This window comes from Caloenas nicobarica, chromosome 17, assembly GCF_036013445.1.
Source record: "Caloenas nicobarica isolate bCalNic1 chromosome 17, bCalNic1.hap1, whole genome shotgun sequence".
NCBI classification, from domain to species: Eukaryota; Metazoa; Chordata; class Aves; order Columbiformes; family Columbidae; genus Caloenas; species Caloenas nicobarica.
The window spans coordinates 6,204,462-6,220,157 of NC_088261.1; the positions used below are offsets into that span (position 1 = coordinate 6,204,462).

At 44.7% G+C, this 15,696-nt stretch overlaps 1 protein-coding gene across 2 annotated transcripts in view; it reads left to right on the top strand.

Moving 5' to 3' along the window:
- AP2B1 (adaptor related protein complex 2 subunit beta 1) overlaps positions 1-15,696 on the top strand; it is a 75,476-nt gene that overhangs the window by 19,699 nt on the left and 40,081 nt on the right. For both annotated transcript variants that reach the window (XM_065647285.1, XM_065647286.1), the window contains exons 7-13: positions 688-909; positions 2,285-2,405; positions 4,582-4,677; positions 9,308-9,423; positions 10,506-10,671; positions 11,186-11,284; positions 14,313-14,572. In XM_065647285.1, coding sequence (XP_065503357.1) covers positions 688-909; positions 2,285-2,405; positions 4,582-4,677; positions 9,308-9,423; positions 10,506-10,671; positions 11,186-11,284; positions 14,313-14,572 — 1,080 coding nt within the window. The remainder of the gene's footprint in view (positions 1-687; positions 910-2,284; positions 2,406-4,581; positions 4,678-9,307; positions 9,424-10,505; positions 10,672-11,185; positions 11,285-14,312; positions 14,573-15,696) is intronic.

Consider the following 15,696-nt stretch of genomic DNA (forward strand, 5'->3'; position numbering starts at 1 on the left):
GGGAAGAAGATTGTTCTGGGTTTGCAATATGCAGGAGGGGGTGGGAAGAGACTTGACAGATGCTGTAAGAAAGACCATATGAACCCAAACTTCCTTTCTGCTTGGGATGGGTTGTTTAGGATGCTGTTGATTACAGTATCCACTGAAACAAGTGGCGAAGCTGAGACTTGGGAAGCTATTTAGGTCACTCTTGCCCTATATCTTCAGAGGAGCAGAAACTTTTTTTTTCTCAGAAACAAATGATTGAAATGGCAGCAACCCCCCCAAACAAGCCAGAAGTGTGTATCACCTCCAAATAGTTATACGGGGGCTAAAGTGTTTTTCTGATAACTATTTTGTTCAAGTTGTGTTTGTGAGTGACAGACAAGACCACAGAAATAGAGAATACCAGCGGGCAAAGGCAGAAAGCACTAATAACTCAATATGAGTTGGAACTATAACACAGAGAGCTGGAAGAGTTCCTGAGCTGATGATGGCAGGAGAGAAACTTGAAGCTGTGAGAGAAGTTTTCTTGTTTGCTTCCTGCCGTGTTCAGGAAAGCGGACTTTACCTGCTTTTGTGAACAAAACCAGACCGAAGAGGTGTTTGAGGAAGCTGTTTTCAGCTAAATTCCTGAATTCAGATAAGATCCAAAATATTTGACATCCTGAAATAATTGTGAACCCTTTCTTACTCCTCTGTCTCCAGTATTTGTGAACGGGTGACCCCTCGACTGTCTCACGCCAACTCGGCAGTGGTGCTGTCAGCGGTGAAAGTCTTGATGAAGTTCCTGGAACTTCTTCCCAAGGACTCTGACTATTACAACATGCTGCTGAAGAAACTTGCCCCTCCGCTGGTGACCCTGCTGTCTGGAGAGCCTGAGGTTCAGTATGTTGCCCTGAGGAACATCAACTTGATTGTGCAGAAAAGGTAAAGCCTCAGGGGGTGTTATACCTGGTTTGTCACAGCGCATCTGGTTATCTCAGACCTCAGTGTGGACCTGCGGTTAAGAAACATTTAACGCTCTTTTTCCGTTTAGTTGGAAACATATAATGCCCTTTTACAACCTTTGACATTTCAGCTTTTGCACTGTGGTTTCTCTTGGGATTGTTTTTCCCCTTGTTTTACCTTTGGAGAAACACTGGAGAGCCCCGTGCGTTGTAAGATAGCAGTCGGTACCGGCACGCTCAGCACCGGACGGTGCCTTTGAAATACAGAACGTGGGTTTTTGGTCAATACATAACATCGTGAATGAGCAAACGATCGCCATGGCGAGATATTAACGGTAGCAAACCACGCAGCTGCCGCCCATCGCATCTGCAAAACCACCCGCGTGGCGTACCGCAAGTACAAAGTGTCAAAAATACAAAAATGTAGAGGAAATATTGGTTCTTATTCCTAAGAATCAATTTACTCACTGCAGTCGTGCTGTCCCCAGCATATATATATGTCCCCAACATATATATATATCAAATACCTCAGATATTTCCACATGCACAGAACTTCGTTTAATCCACGTTCAGATCCCTTGAGGGATGGGTTAGATAGTCTCATGACTCTGGTAGCCTGAATTATTTTTTTTTACAGCATAATTGTGATACGAGTATCATACAATATTTCTTTACCTGCCTCTCTCTTCACCACCCTTTTAAGAGCAGTAAGAACTGCCCTCTCATTAGACTATAAACCAGATTGCAAATAGGAAGGAGGGTTAAACTGTGCGGTTCATAGTGACCTGTAGAAACTCAATGTGCCTGGACTGCTCGACATAGAAGAACCGGGCTGGTGACATAGTGATGTACAGTGGGTTGTTTTTTTCACCAGTTTACTCCCACGTGCGTGTTTAAATACTCCTGTTCCTTGCTGGAAAGGTGGGATAGGTTGGAGAGCACTTTGTGATTATATTCAGGGCAGAGTTACTGTGCACTGGCATCTTGCAAGTGAAAGCAGAAAATGAGACTGTAGGTGGGTTTTGCATTAAGATGAGGATGTTATTCTTTCACTGAAAACTCTGATGTCCCCTGACTGACTGCAGCTCAGCAGTTCAAATGGAGAAGGTGAGATGTAGGCATAGTTAGAGATACTTGAATTCTGCATTATATATTTGAACAATCTTTTTCTCCAGCCTCCTAACTTTCTTAAAATTGTTGTTCTTGTGTGTGTTTGCATGTCCTGCACACAAAATGACACTAATCTGTTTCTCAGTGAATGTTTGGGTAGATTTCTAAACAAAAGGTACCTTTGGTTAGGATAGAGCCCATTGTTTGTGCCAGTCCTGAGTGATACAATGTTATGTTCCCCCCAGGCCTGAAATCCTGAAGCAGGAAATCAAAGTGTTCTTTGTGAAGTACAACGACCCCATCTATGTCAAACTGGAGAAACTGGACATCATGATCCGCCTGGCTTCTCAGGCAAACATTGCCCAGGTCAGATGAGCAAGTTCTGATGTGTTCTGCCTGTGTTTTGGGGATGGGAAACCCTCTCATGGTCCTCACATAAGGATGGACACAAGTGCTGCTGTTGTCCTGGCTCTTAGGATCACTGTTCCTGCTATAGTGATCTTTGCAGCTACTTAATGGAGGAAACTCCAACACCTTCCATAATTTGAATGTTAATAGCATGGTGTGTCTTGCATCGTGACCGTTAGGTAGATCTTGTTTTACAGATTACAATTCCAGGAGGAGAGCTGATGTCTCCTGTCAAATGAGTCACTGTGAGTGTTAAGGTTGGAATGAGAGGCTTGTTTCAAGTGAGAGAAGTGCCTGTAACAGAGGCATTCAGAAAGGCCAAACATTACTGAAGTGTGAATTTCACATGTATTAGTTAAATTGTTAAACCCTTGAACAGTGATTCTTCAGAGCTAAAATAAGCTTTATTTTGCTTAACTGCTGCTTCCAGAGTGGAAATAGCATAAAGCTAAACCGAACTGAGACTGCTGTACAGTGTAGATTCACCTTGGATTTGATGTTGTTTTAGTCCAAATTCCATTTCTAAAACAAGTGTTGTCAAGTGCAACCCTGGCCACAAGGCCTAACACTAATGCAGAATGATTAATGCCTCTGGTTAGTGTTATTATTGCCCTATCCTAACTGTCACAGAGCAATTTAATTTAACATGACGTTTTTAAGCAGCTGCCTCGTCTGTTTTTTGGAACAGAGCAAGGTAATGCACACCCCTTCTGTTCTGTGGACATGGAAAACATTTTAAAAATCAGTTTCCATGTGAAAGTATTCAGAATTTTCTATTTACTCTTGGTAGGCTCCATACTGATTTTAATGCATAATGTTTAGCTAATGCAGGTTGTTTGGATGAAAGGCAACGGTGTCTGGAGGGCAGAGTCTGCCACTGGGATCTGCAGACTGATGAATGAATTTCTTCCTGGTTCTAAAGAGTCATTCCTAAAAAACAAGCCAGGCTTCATCAGAAATATGCCCTGAACTGAGATCCAAGGAGATCAGGCTTCTGTTCACATCTTTCCTTTGCCACTTGTTGAGGTTTTCGTCTCCGTGCCTGTTCCAGACCAAGGCATCAGACTCCTCGTATCCAAGGCTCTCAGACTCAGTATTTGAAAAGCATGAGCTACTGAACTGGGGTGCTCTGAGTACTGTGCAACATAGATCATCGAAGGAAATAATAAAACTTCAAAGCACAGATGTCCCGTCTACTCCTTGCAGATTTATTTGTCTGCAGTCTGGCCCTTCAAGGCCTCTTTATCTTGTCATTGTTCTGAGCAATTGGCATCCACTAGAGATTTTTCAAACAACTGTCTCACTTTGTGCTGTTCACCTCACCCTTGCAATCTCTTTGTGACATCACAATGAAATCCCTGATGTCATATTTGACATGAGAAACTTGAACAAATGAGATTTTGAGGGAATATAAATTGCGTAGGGTCTTTTTTTAAAATCATTTTTTCTAAGCCAAGTGATTTGTTTAAGATCAAGTAGCTTTTTAGTTAGTGGTCTGTAAGATCCCAGCAGGTTCTGGTTTAAGCCCTTGTTCAGTTTCCATTAGCAAAAAAACCTGAGACAAAATATCTTAAGAGAGGAAAAACCTTCACACAGTGATTAATCTCTGTATAGGTGTTCCAGGATGTCCTGAGATGATCTCCTTGTCCTCCTTTGGGATCCGGAGGTTCATCTCTGCGCAGAAAAGGAGAGATGAAAAATGGTTGTTGCTTAGAGCTTTGCATACAGTGAATGTAGAACAATAGGTACAATAAACGGTACATAAGATTTATGTGTATGGGTGTGACCCCTGCTTCACTGAATTTTCAGTGTAAGAAGGAATAGCAATGTTTAAGATTAGGGGCAAAAATCAGCCATGCCAGCTTTTGTTTAGAGGAATTTGAAAATAATCTAGACTAACCTATCATTTGGCTTTGGCCAGCCTAAACCAAGTCTTGCTGCCTGATCCAAGCCAGCGGGTTTCAGAGGTGGAGATGGATTGCGGAGTTTGACTGTGTTAGCTTCGGATGTGTGCGGCTAGCTGCTGAAAAACACATTCAGCTCATGTTCTAGAACACAAGTGCTGTCGCTTGTCAGAGGGGGATATTCTCTTGCTGTGACCCCGGGGACTCACATTGGTGCATTTTCTCTGCAGGTCCTGGCAGAGCTCAAGGAATACGCGACTGAGGTGGACGTTGACTTTGTGCGCAAGGCTGTCCGAGCAATTGGGCGATGTGCCATCAAGGTTGAGGCAAGTATCTGAAACTTGAGATTTTCTGTGGTTCTCCATCTTCAAAACCAACAATGGCCTTTGCCGTCTCGTTCCCACATTACACACATTTTCTTTGCTTCTGCATTGGCAGTCAAATGACCTGGATACATCATGCTCGTGGGCAAAGCCCCAGCTGAGCGGTAAGACTTGTGAGCGCCAGCTGAGTACGTGACAGGGGGATGCTGCGCTCCTCTCAGACCTCCGGCAGAAAAATCATCCCTGATGGAATATTTTACTGTACCAGCTTCAAAGGAACGACGACCACATATCATTGAGGACCTCCTTTAATAGCTATGGGCCTGACATTTTGAAGGGGGAAGAGGAGAATATGCAGAGGAACTAAGTATTATGAAATGTTTTGTGTCCCCCGCCATTTCAGCCTAATAGAACACATGCATAGAATTACAGAGAGCTGAGGCATTTAAGTGCAATTTGCACAAACATAGAGTGACTTTATTTGCTTTTCTAGTGTTAAAGGTCCATATAGCTTGTAGCTTTGTTTGGAGCGTGTTCTCTTTAACCTAGATGCTCATGCAAATAAGTTCCCAAGAACCACTGCAGTTATCCAAAAAAACACTGAAGTGTCCTCTGCTAGTCAAACATCCACCAAAATGCTCGTAATAGAATACTTCTTTTTCATGATGTCCCTGTAAATGAATCTGGTGTGCCTGACAGGACCTCAGCAAGCCGGTGAAGAGAGAGAAGACTTATGCTGTGGTGTTGGTACTTTTCAGTAGACTGGTAACAGTGCAAAATGTCACCTAAGTGGTCTCATTTCAGCTGAGCTCATTTAACTTTTGCTAAAAGGTGTTCCCATGAGTGTTGCCTGACAGCAGATTTAAATAAAAACCTAATCATGGCTGGCTGAATAGTGTGTCAGTGAACAGGTTTCCCTTGTTTCAGCTGAACTACTGTAAGTCTGTAAAGAGGACACCAACTTCTATCCTCTTGAGAGAACTGACTGCCCATGCAACCTTCTCTTCCTTCAGCTCTTAAAGGCTTTATTGCAGCCATGGACTTGCTTTTAAGCGTGGCCTGGGAGAGCGGGCGATGACTGCTGCTGTTTCATGTCTGCAGTTCAGAACTCCGCAGTGCTCCTTCCGTGTTGCGTGCAGGCAGGAGGCTGTATGGAGCCACAGCACTGACAGCAGAAAACGCTTTTGAGCGTGGAAGATGCTACTGAGGAGTACAAAGAAGCTGCCGGCAGCCCTTTCTGTGGCGGTGCTTGTGCTGGGGGTGGGACCTTCTTTAGTTCTCAGTGGGGACTTTCTCTCCAGGACTTGGCCATGTGTCTGTCCTAGTTTCACATGAAAGGTGGTGTGTTCCTGCAGTACCAAGATGTTTTTAGAAGTTTTTACCCTTTCCTACTCACATCCCCTACACTCTTCCCATCCCTGGTACCATGACAGTCACATTTGATGTGCAAAGGACTAATAATAATGTCCCAGCAAATTTGCAGTGACCATCTGACTGTGTAATTGTGTGTCTCTCAATAAGCAGTGTTAACCTTGGGTTTTAGGTCTCCTTTGAAGACACTGCTGCTAAAGATGAGGTCTGTTTACTCCTCTGACAAGAGCCAGATTTAAAGAGGGCAAATATAGAACAACTCATTCCAGCATCCTCGTCTCTAGGTTAATCCCAGTCCCCAGTGCATCTGTGTTTACTAGAGGCTGTTTGCACTGTGAGTTATGACTAATGGAAGAGCATTCTCTCACCCATCAGTGTCCAGGTTCCCAAGGCTTAAAAATCTGCTTTTTGACATAGGGCACAGCCGTCAGGAGCTGTTGATGAATGAGTGTTCACGGGGGACCTCAGCTCTGCCTTCAAGAATCTTACCTTTTGTCTAATTGTCTCTCCTAGAAGAATAAGACAGTAAATAAATTTAACTGCTGCGCCGTGTGCCATAGAGCGAGTGTGGCATTACCTTTGCTGTGCAGCAGTGCGCAGTGCTAACAGCAGAGGAAGTGCTCATTTTGGAAATGAAAGCAATACCCATGCTGACTAGCAAGACTGGTGGATTTTGCCCAGGCTTAAGTAGTCATATCGGTTTGGGGGATGCCAGAACAACATAATTTTGCATGGATAGGCTAGGTATGCTCAGCGTTAGCTTTGGGTGTGTCTACAGCAAACTATGTGGTGTAGCTGGACTTGACAGCATGAGGTGAAGGTGTTTGTGGCTTGTGCATCACTTTACTCCACGGGCAGCACTAGATGAAGAGTCCTCTGATGCTTCGATTGTAAGGAAACAAAGCCCCACTCCTACGGGGAAAGGAAATGAAGTGGATGTGGTAAGAACAGTGATTCCTCTGGAGTGAAGGAAAAGCAGAAGGGAACATATTAGAGGCAGATTTGTCTCTGTTCCAGACGATTGTATTAGTAGCCTGGTTCTTAGAAACCATTGAGGCTGTGAGCTTGGTGTGTGCTACTTCAATAATCTTGTGGGCTTTCGTTTGGTTTCTGCAGAGAAACAACACAAGTTTGACATTGGTTGGTTGTCCTTCCTCGCTCCAACTTGAGAGCTGTTCTGGTTGGGGCATTCTTTCATCAGTCTGCAGAGCACTACAGTCCCCAGGGATGTCCACTTTCAAACAGGAATGTGTTTACAAGGGATGAGGGGAGCTGAGACGTATTTTGTTGCAGGGAAGTTTTGTTACAGGGAAATTTTGCTCTACTGTGCATGTGCCCATACAACTGCTTCCTTTCCAAGCAACTCTTGGGCTGAAAATCAATACTGTGTATTTCAAAGTGGACGTTGTGCTCTTCCTGGAAAACGCACACTTCAAAATGTCTAAAGAAAAGAAAAATAAGCCTTAATTTTCTTTCCCTTGAATTCTGCGGCTCTTAAAGCTTTGCTAGTTGTAGGCTCTGACAGGGCTGGACTGCTCATTGCCAACAGTGATTGATGCTGTAGGTTCTGTAGAGTAGCCTTGGCTTAGGACAGATTTGCCCCAAGTGCCCCTGAAGGCCACTTTTAAAAATAACTAGAGAAAGTTGTTGAGAAACTGGTATGAGACAAAACCGCAGGCTCCAAAGCATCTGCCTTGCAAGGACTTTGCGTGGGGCTCCCACGGTGAGCAATGCCAATCGTTGAGCTGCGGCCACAGTTGATCTCCATGAAATGGAAGAGTCTTCCAGGTCTCAGACTCCAAATCTCGTCTCGAGCAGGAGAAGAGATCAGAGCAGGACATGGTCAGATTGCCTCTTCACCGCCTCCGTAGTGCCATAGTACCTGTAAAGCCACGCTCAAGAGAGAGAGAGGTATCAGTCATATGATCAACCATATGATTTTATACCTCTCCTTACTCTAATGCCAATTATATTAGATTTTTTTTTTCTGTTTGGTGTTAATTTCAGGGGAGAGTCTTGTGGCCTTGAGTGCCAGTTTGCAAAAACAGAGCAAATTCTGGTTTATAGTGTCTCCTCTCTCAGCTGATCCCCACGCCGGTGCTGCCACTGTTGGTGCTTGTGGGTTGTGTGTAAGATACCACAGCTTGAGTCGTGAGGGCAAGAAATCGAGGTTTTAGTCTCTGGTTGTTTAAATTTAGCTCTACAAGTCTTGAGGTTTGTCCCTGAGATTTTTGCCCATTCTCAAAAAACTGTGACTTAAATGCCATTTCATCCCTCCTCCTGCCCAGTCTTCAAGTGCTCTGAGAGTGAAGGGGACTATTACCTTGGTTGAATTGAAAAATCTACCTACATTGCTATTGTTTGTGCCCTGTGATGTTTGTCTCCATCCTGAATGCTTTCTGAGTGTTCTGATGGTGACTGCCCAGGCAGTGTCGTGAGCAGTCTGCTTCTCACATTAATCACCAGCTGTGTAATGAGGCTTCATATGTACTGTGCTAAGAGCCAAATCGCTGTCCTTATTTGAGACTCTCTGGTGCTGGAGTAGGTTGTTTCTGTGTTGTCCTGCCTTACTGGGCTATTTGGGAATAAACCTCCCTGAACTGTTTGCCTCTGACTGCCAGTGTCCGGTCCTTGTTATCTTACAGTGCCTGTGGTGGGGAATTTTGAACTAATGAATGTGAAACCTGCCTTGGCAGCACCTGGATTTCTATTTATAGATGTATCTTCCCATGTTTCTAGTGACCTCACTCCAAAAGTACTGAACCTGTTGATGGTGTGAGCTGCTTTTTACTGCTGTTCTTGCAGTGTGATTGATGGGGTGTTTTTCCCCTGCCTTCTTTCTGCCCCAGCCACCTGCCAGCAGCCCCCAGCAAACTCCCCCAGCCCTGGTTGCCACAGCTTGGGCAAGTCCAAGTTGCTCATTCTGTGGCCTGTTTCAACGGCGAGCCAGCAGGAGGGTGTTATAAGTAGCAATGCAGGCAATGCTCTTAATGTCTCATGTGGTGATCCAGGTATCTCCTGGCACGGTTGCTTCAGCCGTTATTTATTGCAGGAGCTGGAGTCAACTGGTATCTCAATTGTAATACACAAGCACTTGTCAGCCTGTAGGTTTTTGCTGGGCACACATATTGAGTTGGTAGCTGTTGTCCTTTTGTTTTTCCCCTTTCTCATATGCGTGCCTCGTTCCTCAGTGTGTGCTATGGGCTGGAAAGGAGCGTTTCTTCAGCTTGTTTGAATTGTATTATTTTGTTCTTCTCTCCAGCAATCTGCGGAGCGCTGCGTGAGCACGCTGCTGGACCTCATCCAGACCAAGGTCAACTATGTGGTCCAGGAGGCCATTGTTGTCATCAGGGACATCTTCCGCAAGTACCCCAACAAGTATGTGAAAGTAGTATGAAGCTTCTGGAAGCCCTTGTCTGCTAGTGTCAGACCAGAGCAACGTAAAACTCACTTGGTGTAGCTTACCAGGGCTCTGAAGCAAAGATATCTGGTTTTTGATTCTAGCTCCCAGTATGGCAGGATTCAGATGTTGGCTCTAGGTGAGGTATCAGCCTGACATTATTAGCTCGAACTGAAAGCTTTTCCTTCCCCACTGCTCCATATTGATGCTGAGTATAAGCCTTAATCAAAAGCTATAAAAAACTCTTCTAGAGAATGCTAGAAGGAAAACTTGGCCAAGTTTACAGCATCAGGCTCGTCTGGTTTTGCTCGTCTCTTCTAGAAGGCTTTTATACGAGGCCAAGAAAGGTCATGGCTCTCGTGGTTAGAGATCCCACACTGCTGGTTTTCTCCTTGGGGCGTTCTCTCTGGCTTGGGCAGTACTTGGCCTCTTTTAAGCTGTTTCCATAATAACGTTTTGTCTCCTCGTCTCCAGCACACCAGCAATGTCTTTCAGCAGAGACCTCGCGATCACCTAAAAAGTAACACGGGACACGGGCAGGCCTCCCTGGCAATTTCTGCTGCCAGATACAAGATAGATTGCCTGCTTATGTCAGGGATGGCCATGCATGGGAATAGGGGAAGCTAAATAATTAGCGTGGGGTATTGTCTGTTTTACAGCAAAGTCTTTGAGGAAGCGTAATATCCAGTTTAGAGTTACCAGCCTGAAGATGCCAGTGAGGCTGCAGGATCTGATAGAGTCGTGACTTGAACTGTTGGATCAAATGTTCCCTTTAGCAAAACAGAAAGGGAGGCAGCTTTGTCTTGAATTCTGCATCTGGGTGGTCTTGCTGATTAACAAAACTACAAAGCTCTTGAGGACCCTGTGAGATCTTAGTGCTCAGCATGGGAAAAGAGCAGCCTAGCTATATTTTCTGTAATTGAGTGAAAATGCTGCTTGTTGTGTAGAAATACTAGACGTTGTGATTCAGTCCAGGATTCTCTGCAGAATGATGTGGACAGAGATGGAGTAAGACAAGTTGAATTCACCCCAGTAATCCACCTGTACTCTGACAAACCAGGTATGAAAGCATCATTGCCACACTGTGTGAGAACCTCGATTCCCTGGATGAACCAGATGCCAGAGCTGCCATGATCTGGATAGTGGGTGAATATGCAGAAAGAATTGACAACGCAGATGAGCTGTTGGAGAGCTTTTTGGAGGGCTTCCATGATGAAAGTACTCAGGTAAAATTATGTTGTGCATCTTATCTGGAGTGTTTCATGCAATGTATGTATGGGATGGACGGTAAATATTATTGCAGTGGTCAGAAAATACCTCCCAATGAAAACTTCAATATTTGGCTAAAATAAAACTCTTGGAAATCTGTAGACTTGCTCTGTTGTCTATATCTCCCAAACTTCTCAGAAGAATAAAACAAGACAGGAGGGGTTTCTATATGTTGCATACTTCTTGGGGTATAGCCCTACTAGGGACCAGAACACACTGAAGAATAGTGATGAAATGCATGAAAGTATGACATAAATTTCAGTGTGCTGATCAAGGACTTGTCTGCAAAAGTGTTTTGCAACAGGCAAGAGTCTGAGTCTCATTGTACTGGGTTTTTCACTGGCAAAGAATAGCGTAATGCTGTTACAAAGCATAGGCTTGATTTTTCATATCAGAAAAGGATGTTGAGACTTGGGAGACATTGCTAAAGCATGGCTGAATTTTCTAATCTCTACTGTGTTCTTTTCTTAGGTGCAGCTCACTCTGCTGACTGCTATAGTGAAGCTGTTCTTAAAAAAGCCTTCTGAGACGCAGGAGCTGGTTCAGCAGGTCCTCAGCCTGGCCACACAGGTAAGCCAAGCCACCCAGTGAACCAGAGCCCTCCAGACACTGCTGGCCTGTGTGTGGTGTCTCCCATCTGCCAGGGCAACCAGCTGTGCAGCAGAGAGGATCCAAGCGTGTTCCTCTCTGTCCCGAAGAGGAGGGATTTCACTCCATTTAAGAGCTGATCTGTGCCTGTTACTGTGCCATCTGGCATCTGCTCTCTCCTTCTTAGCTCTTGCTTCATCCTAATTCTTTCTCCATTCTCCCACCAAATGAAAAGTTAAAGGCAGGTTGGATTTATGCAGAAACCAAAATGCTTTCTCCTTGGAGGTGGCTTGCAGTTAAAACATGTGGAACTGTGACAGAGGGAAAGGGCCTGGCAGAGACTTTGTTCTGTGAACAGTGAAGCTTAAGCAGTGCTATGAAAAAGAACGAACTGGGGTTTGGGTATTTTTCATTTGTACCTTGATGCTGTCAACCAATGTAGCAGCTTTGCTGGAGGCTGTAGCGGTGGGTTAAGATCCCGGATTCATTATGCACGAGGTGCTGAGTTACGAGCTCACATCACTGCAGGTGGAACTGGGCTTGAGCTGGCAGACAAAGGGCTGCAGTTCTGGAGGACAGAAGTGGAGATGTCCTGGTGGCAGAAGTGGCCGAGTCCTCAGCTGATTCTCCTACGCTCCTTGGTGGTAGTGACTGGGGCAAATGTGCGATGGCATAGTCCAAAAAGAGCTGCTCCTCTCCAGACCTGCTGTGCCAGGCGATGAAAATAGTCTCCCAGCTGTTCTGAATGGGCTGTGATTTTTTTTTTTTTTTTTTTTTTTTTTTTCCTGAGCAGAAAACCTGGAGTCAAATAATCTGCTGGCCTTGTTGGTCCTCCTTGCTGCAAGAAAACATGGCTCTGGACTTCTTAGTACTCAGAACTTCTATTCATCCCTTTGGGATTGTTGCATTTGTCAGGGGCAAGAAATCTGTGGCCTGCTTTTCCTGCTTCAAAACTTGCTATTAGGCAGGTTCTCAGCCTCTCTTTAGAGAGGAGTGGGCCAAGGGCATACTGGATCATTTGTCTAAGCCAACAGAAGAAAAGTACTAAGTGTTAAACAAACCCACTGTGCTGAGTCACAAAACACTTAATGGCACCCAAGGAATATAATAGGCGTCTGTTTTTTCTCTGTTTGTCACAAATGTTGATTCAGTCTGGCTTCTTGTATTTTATGTGAATAGTAAGTCAATGTAGGATAACTGGCTGTATAACGCTAAAAAGCCTTATGCTTGAAGGTCTCATTTCTAGGTGGAGATACTGTTTTTCACTTGAGTGGGAGAGTAATTACACATGTGTTTCTTTCCCCAGCTCAGGTATTGTTGCACTTTGAGTGTCTCTTAGGGCATGTCTGCACAGCAAACTGCAGGTGTGACTGTAGCAGGAGCCAGCTTCATCCCGCCAGCTCTGGTAAAAATAGCAATGGAGCAGCTGGGGATGGGAGGGACACAGATGTGTAGCAGTGATCAAGGTCCCTGGCGAGCCCGTAACCTAAAGGATGGCACAGAGGCTCTAAATCTCCAGATTGTCTGGCATGGTGGGTAACTAACCTGGCGTGGGTTCATTGGTATGCGCCATGGGTGTCTGTGGCAGACCCTGGAAAGCAGAGAAATGGGAGAAATGTGGAAAAGGAAGATCTGAGCCTCTTCTTCCAGTAGATTTACTAAAGCGTCAAGTCTGTTTATCTGACTGTGAGAAGAATCGGTCAGTCTTGAATCTGTATGTGCCTGCAAGTAGATAGGAGTGTGTGGTCTTTCATGTGTGCCCTTGCAGAAGCCCAGCCTGATCTTGAACTGGCTGCTGTAGGCAGGATGCAAAGAGTCTTGTAGGAATTGTTAGGAGCAAAGGGTGTAAAAAGTCCACGATTCCACCATCAAACTGAAAAACGGCACTGCAGACAAATCTATCAGTTGACCCAGACATTGTATCTAGGTCCTTATGACCAAAACGAGTTTAGCATGCTCAGTCTCATTACAAATAGAGGTTTTGCTGTGTGCCCGAGAATGTCTTGAGGCAGAGCAGAGAGGCAGGTTATAGCAGGTCAGCCGCAGTGTGAGTGAGATCACATAAAGGAAAATAAATGCCAAGGAGGAAGGCTAATGAGGTGTACGATATGTTGGCAGAATTTTATGGGGAAAAAAACCCCTCAGAAACATTTACCCTGTTGTTCTCCTGATATGGGGATTAAAAATCCCAGCTCTTGTTTCCATGAACAGTTCAAACACGTTGCACTGCAACATAAAACCACACCACCTTCCTCTCCCTAGAACATTAGCAGCGAACTATCACCACTCACTTTGCTGTTCTGGGCAGAACTGTTGGAAAAGGAGAGAACTAATTAGCACTTCACGCAGAGGCAGAAGTATCTGCAGTAAAACAAGGGTATTATTGACAGCTGGAGAACTGATGACGTATCCTAACTGTGTATCATTAGCATCTTTCCATACTTTATTAGATAACTAAAAGGCAGGATAAGATTGATCTCGTTTGGTATGAACAATATGGCTTATTAAGATCCATTCTGTAGCTCTGCAGGGTTTTTTTGTTCAGTGGTGCCCTTGGGTAAGTCATATATTTCCAGGAATCTTGGCTCATTCTGTTACAATATGCAGCATTGCATGTCTACTCTTAGTATGCAACAGAGTAATTTCAACTCACGTTCTTTCCTCCTGACTACATCCCCTTGGAGTTCTCCTAATACTTACTGTTAAGTGGCAGGAGAGTTTGGAAAGCAGTTGATAGCTCTGTGGGCTGAGGCAATTGTGGGATGTAAATCCTGGGCTTTTGCTCTCTGACCAGCTGAGCAGGAGCTAGGCATTAGTGCTTTGGTTCTTGTTTTTAATTTTGGGATGTTCATCACAACAAGCAGTTTACACCATCATTCTGAAATCGCTGTGACTGTCGCTACAGGATGGTTGGGTTTTTTTAATCTAGCAGAATCACTGCTAGAAAAATCAAGTGTTTACAGGCGTTAGTCCACTTCAAACCCATGACTGATGTATTGCTTTGTCTCAGGATTCTGACAACCCCGACCTGCGGGATCGTGGCTACATCTACTGGCGCCTTCTTTCCACGGATCCAGTGACTGCCAAAGAAGTGGTGCTCTCAGAAAAGCCGCTTATTTCTGAAGAGACCGATCTGATTGAACCGACTCTGCTGGATGAGTTGATCTGCCACATTGGGTCTCTGGCTTCCGTGTACCACAAACCACCCAACGCTTTTGTGGAGGGGAGCCATGGGATCCACCGCAAACACTTGCCAATTCACCATGGGAGGTAAGCTGAGGCAACCCTGGTGATAATGGGCAGGATTGGCTGTTTCTATCTAGCAAAGAGTCCAAAAGATGCAAAGATCTTTTGTAACACTCTAGTGGGGTTTTTATTGACTGTGTAGGGGCTTGGAGGTCATTCAAGGGGCCATTTCACTGTAGAATTTAATCCTGGGTGTGTAGTTTCTAAGTTCCTGGGTCAGAAGACTGAGGAAGTATCAACATTCTTGTGTGATGACGAGCTATGATGTTTTTTTGAGGAGACATGGGCTATAAGCCCTCTTGACATGAGAGTCTGAACAAAAAAGCAGGAGCTTTGGACACTGGTGCAAGGGCATTATTCCAGGAGGAAGACGACTGTGGTAAAAACAAGCATCTTTCAGAGGGATGTGCTACTTTGATTTTGTAAGAGCTTTTGCTTCAGCAACAGCACAGCTTTACAAGCCTCAGTTGTGTAGAATAATACCAGTTTCCTGGAACAGGAAAGTACAGGGATCCTTTGCTATTGGAATACGAAATGGGTGAAACTGGTGAGACTGCCTTTCTCCTTTGGTGCCTATAAAGGAAGGCGAGTGTAAAAGCCATCTAAGCCCCATCACTGAAAACTGTTTGGGCTTAAAAGAAGATGGCTAGATTGTCATAGTTCCGTCTAACCTTTGGGGCAGAGGTGGTTGAAATGCTTTGGCTTATTGTCTGGAGCTTTGGTGCTTTCCTGTGGTCACAGTCCTGGCAGTGGGTCAGATTTGCCAGAGCAGACAGTGCAGGAGCCCTGGGCTGCAGCAGTTGCTGTCGAGCCTGTTCCCGTGGTTCCTCATTCAGGTAAGCAGTGCTATTTGCACTAATGGTATTAATTACAAATGTAAGTGTGCTTTACAGCAGGAGGCAGAATATCCAGGCTTATCCCTTAATAATATTCCCAAAGTGACATTTGGAGTGCTATTTTTTGCTGTTGCTTTGATAAATCAGTGTGCGATGCTGCTCCTTTTCTATTTTCTGACACCACTTCTCTGCTATTCTTAGCAACTAAAGCTATTTCTGTAATGACTAGCTTTAGGAAACAGTTGTTTTCTTCCTGCCTATGAAATTAAGTCTGGTTGCACTGACCCAGGACCAGCAAGCACAAGTCCAACA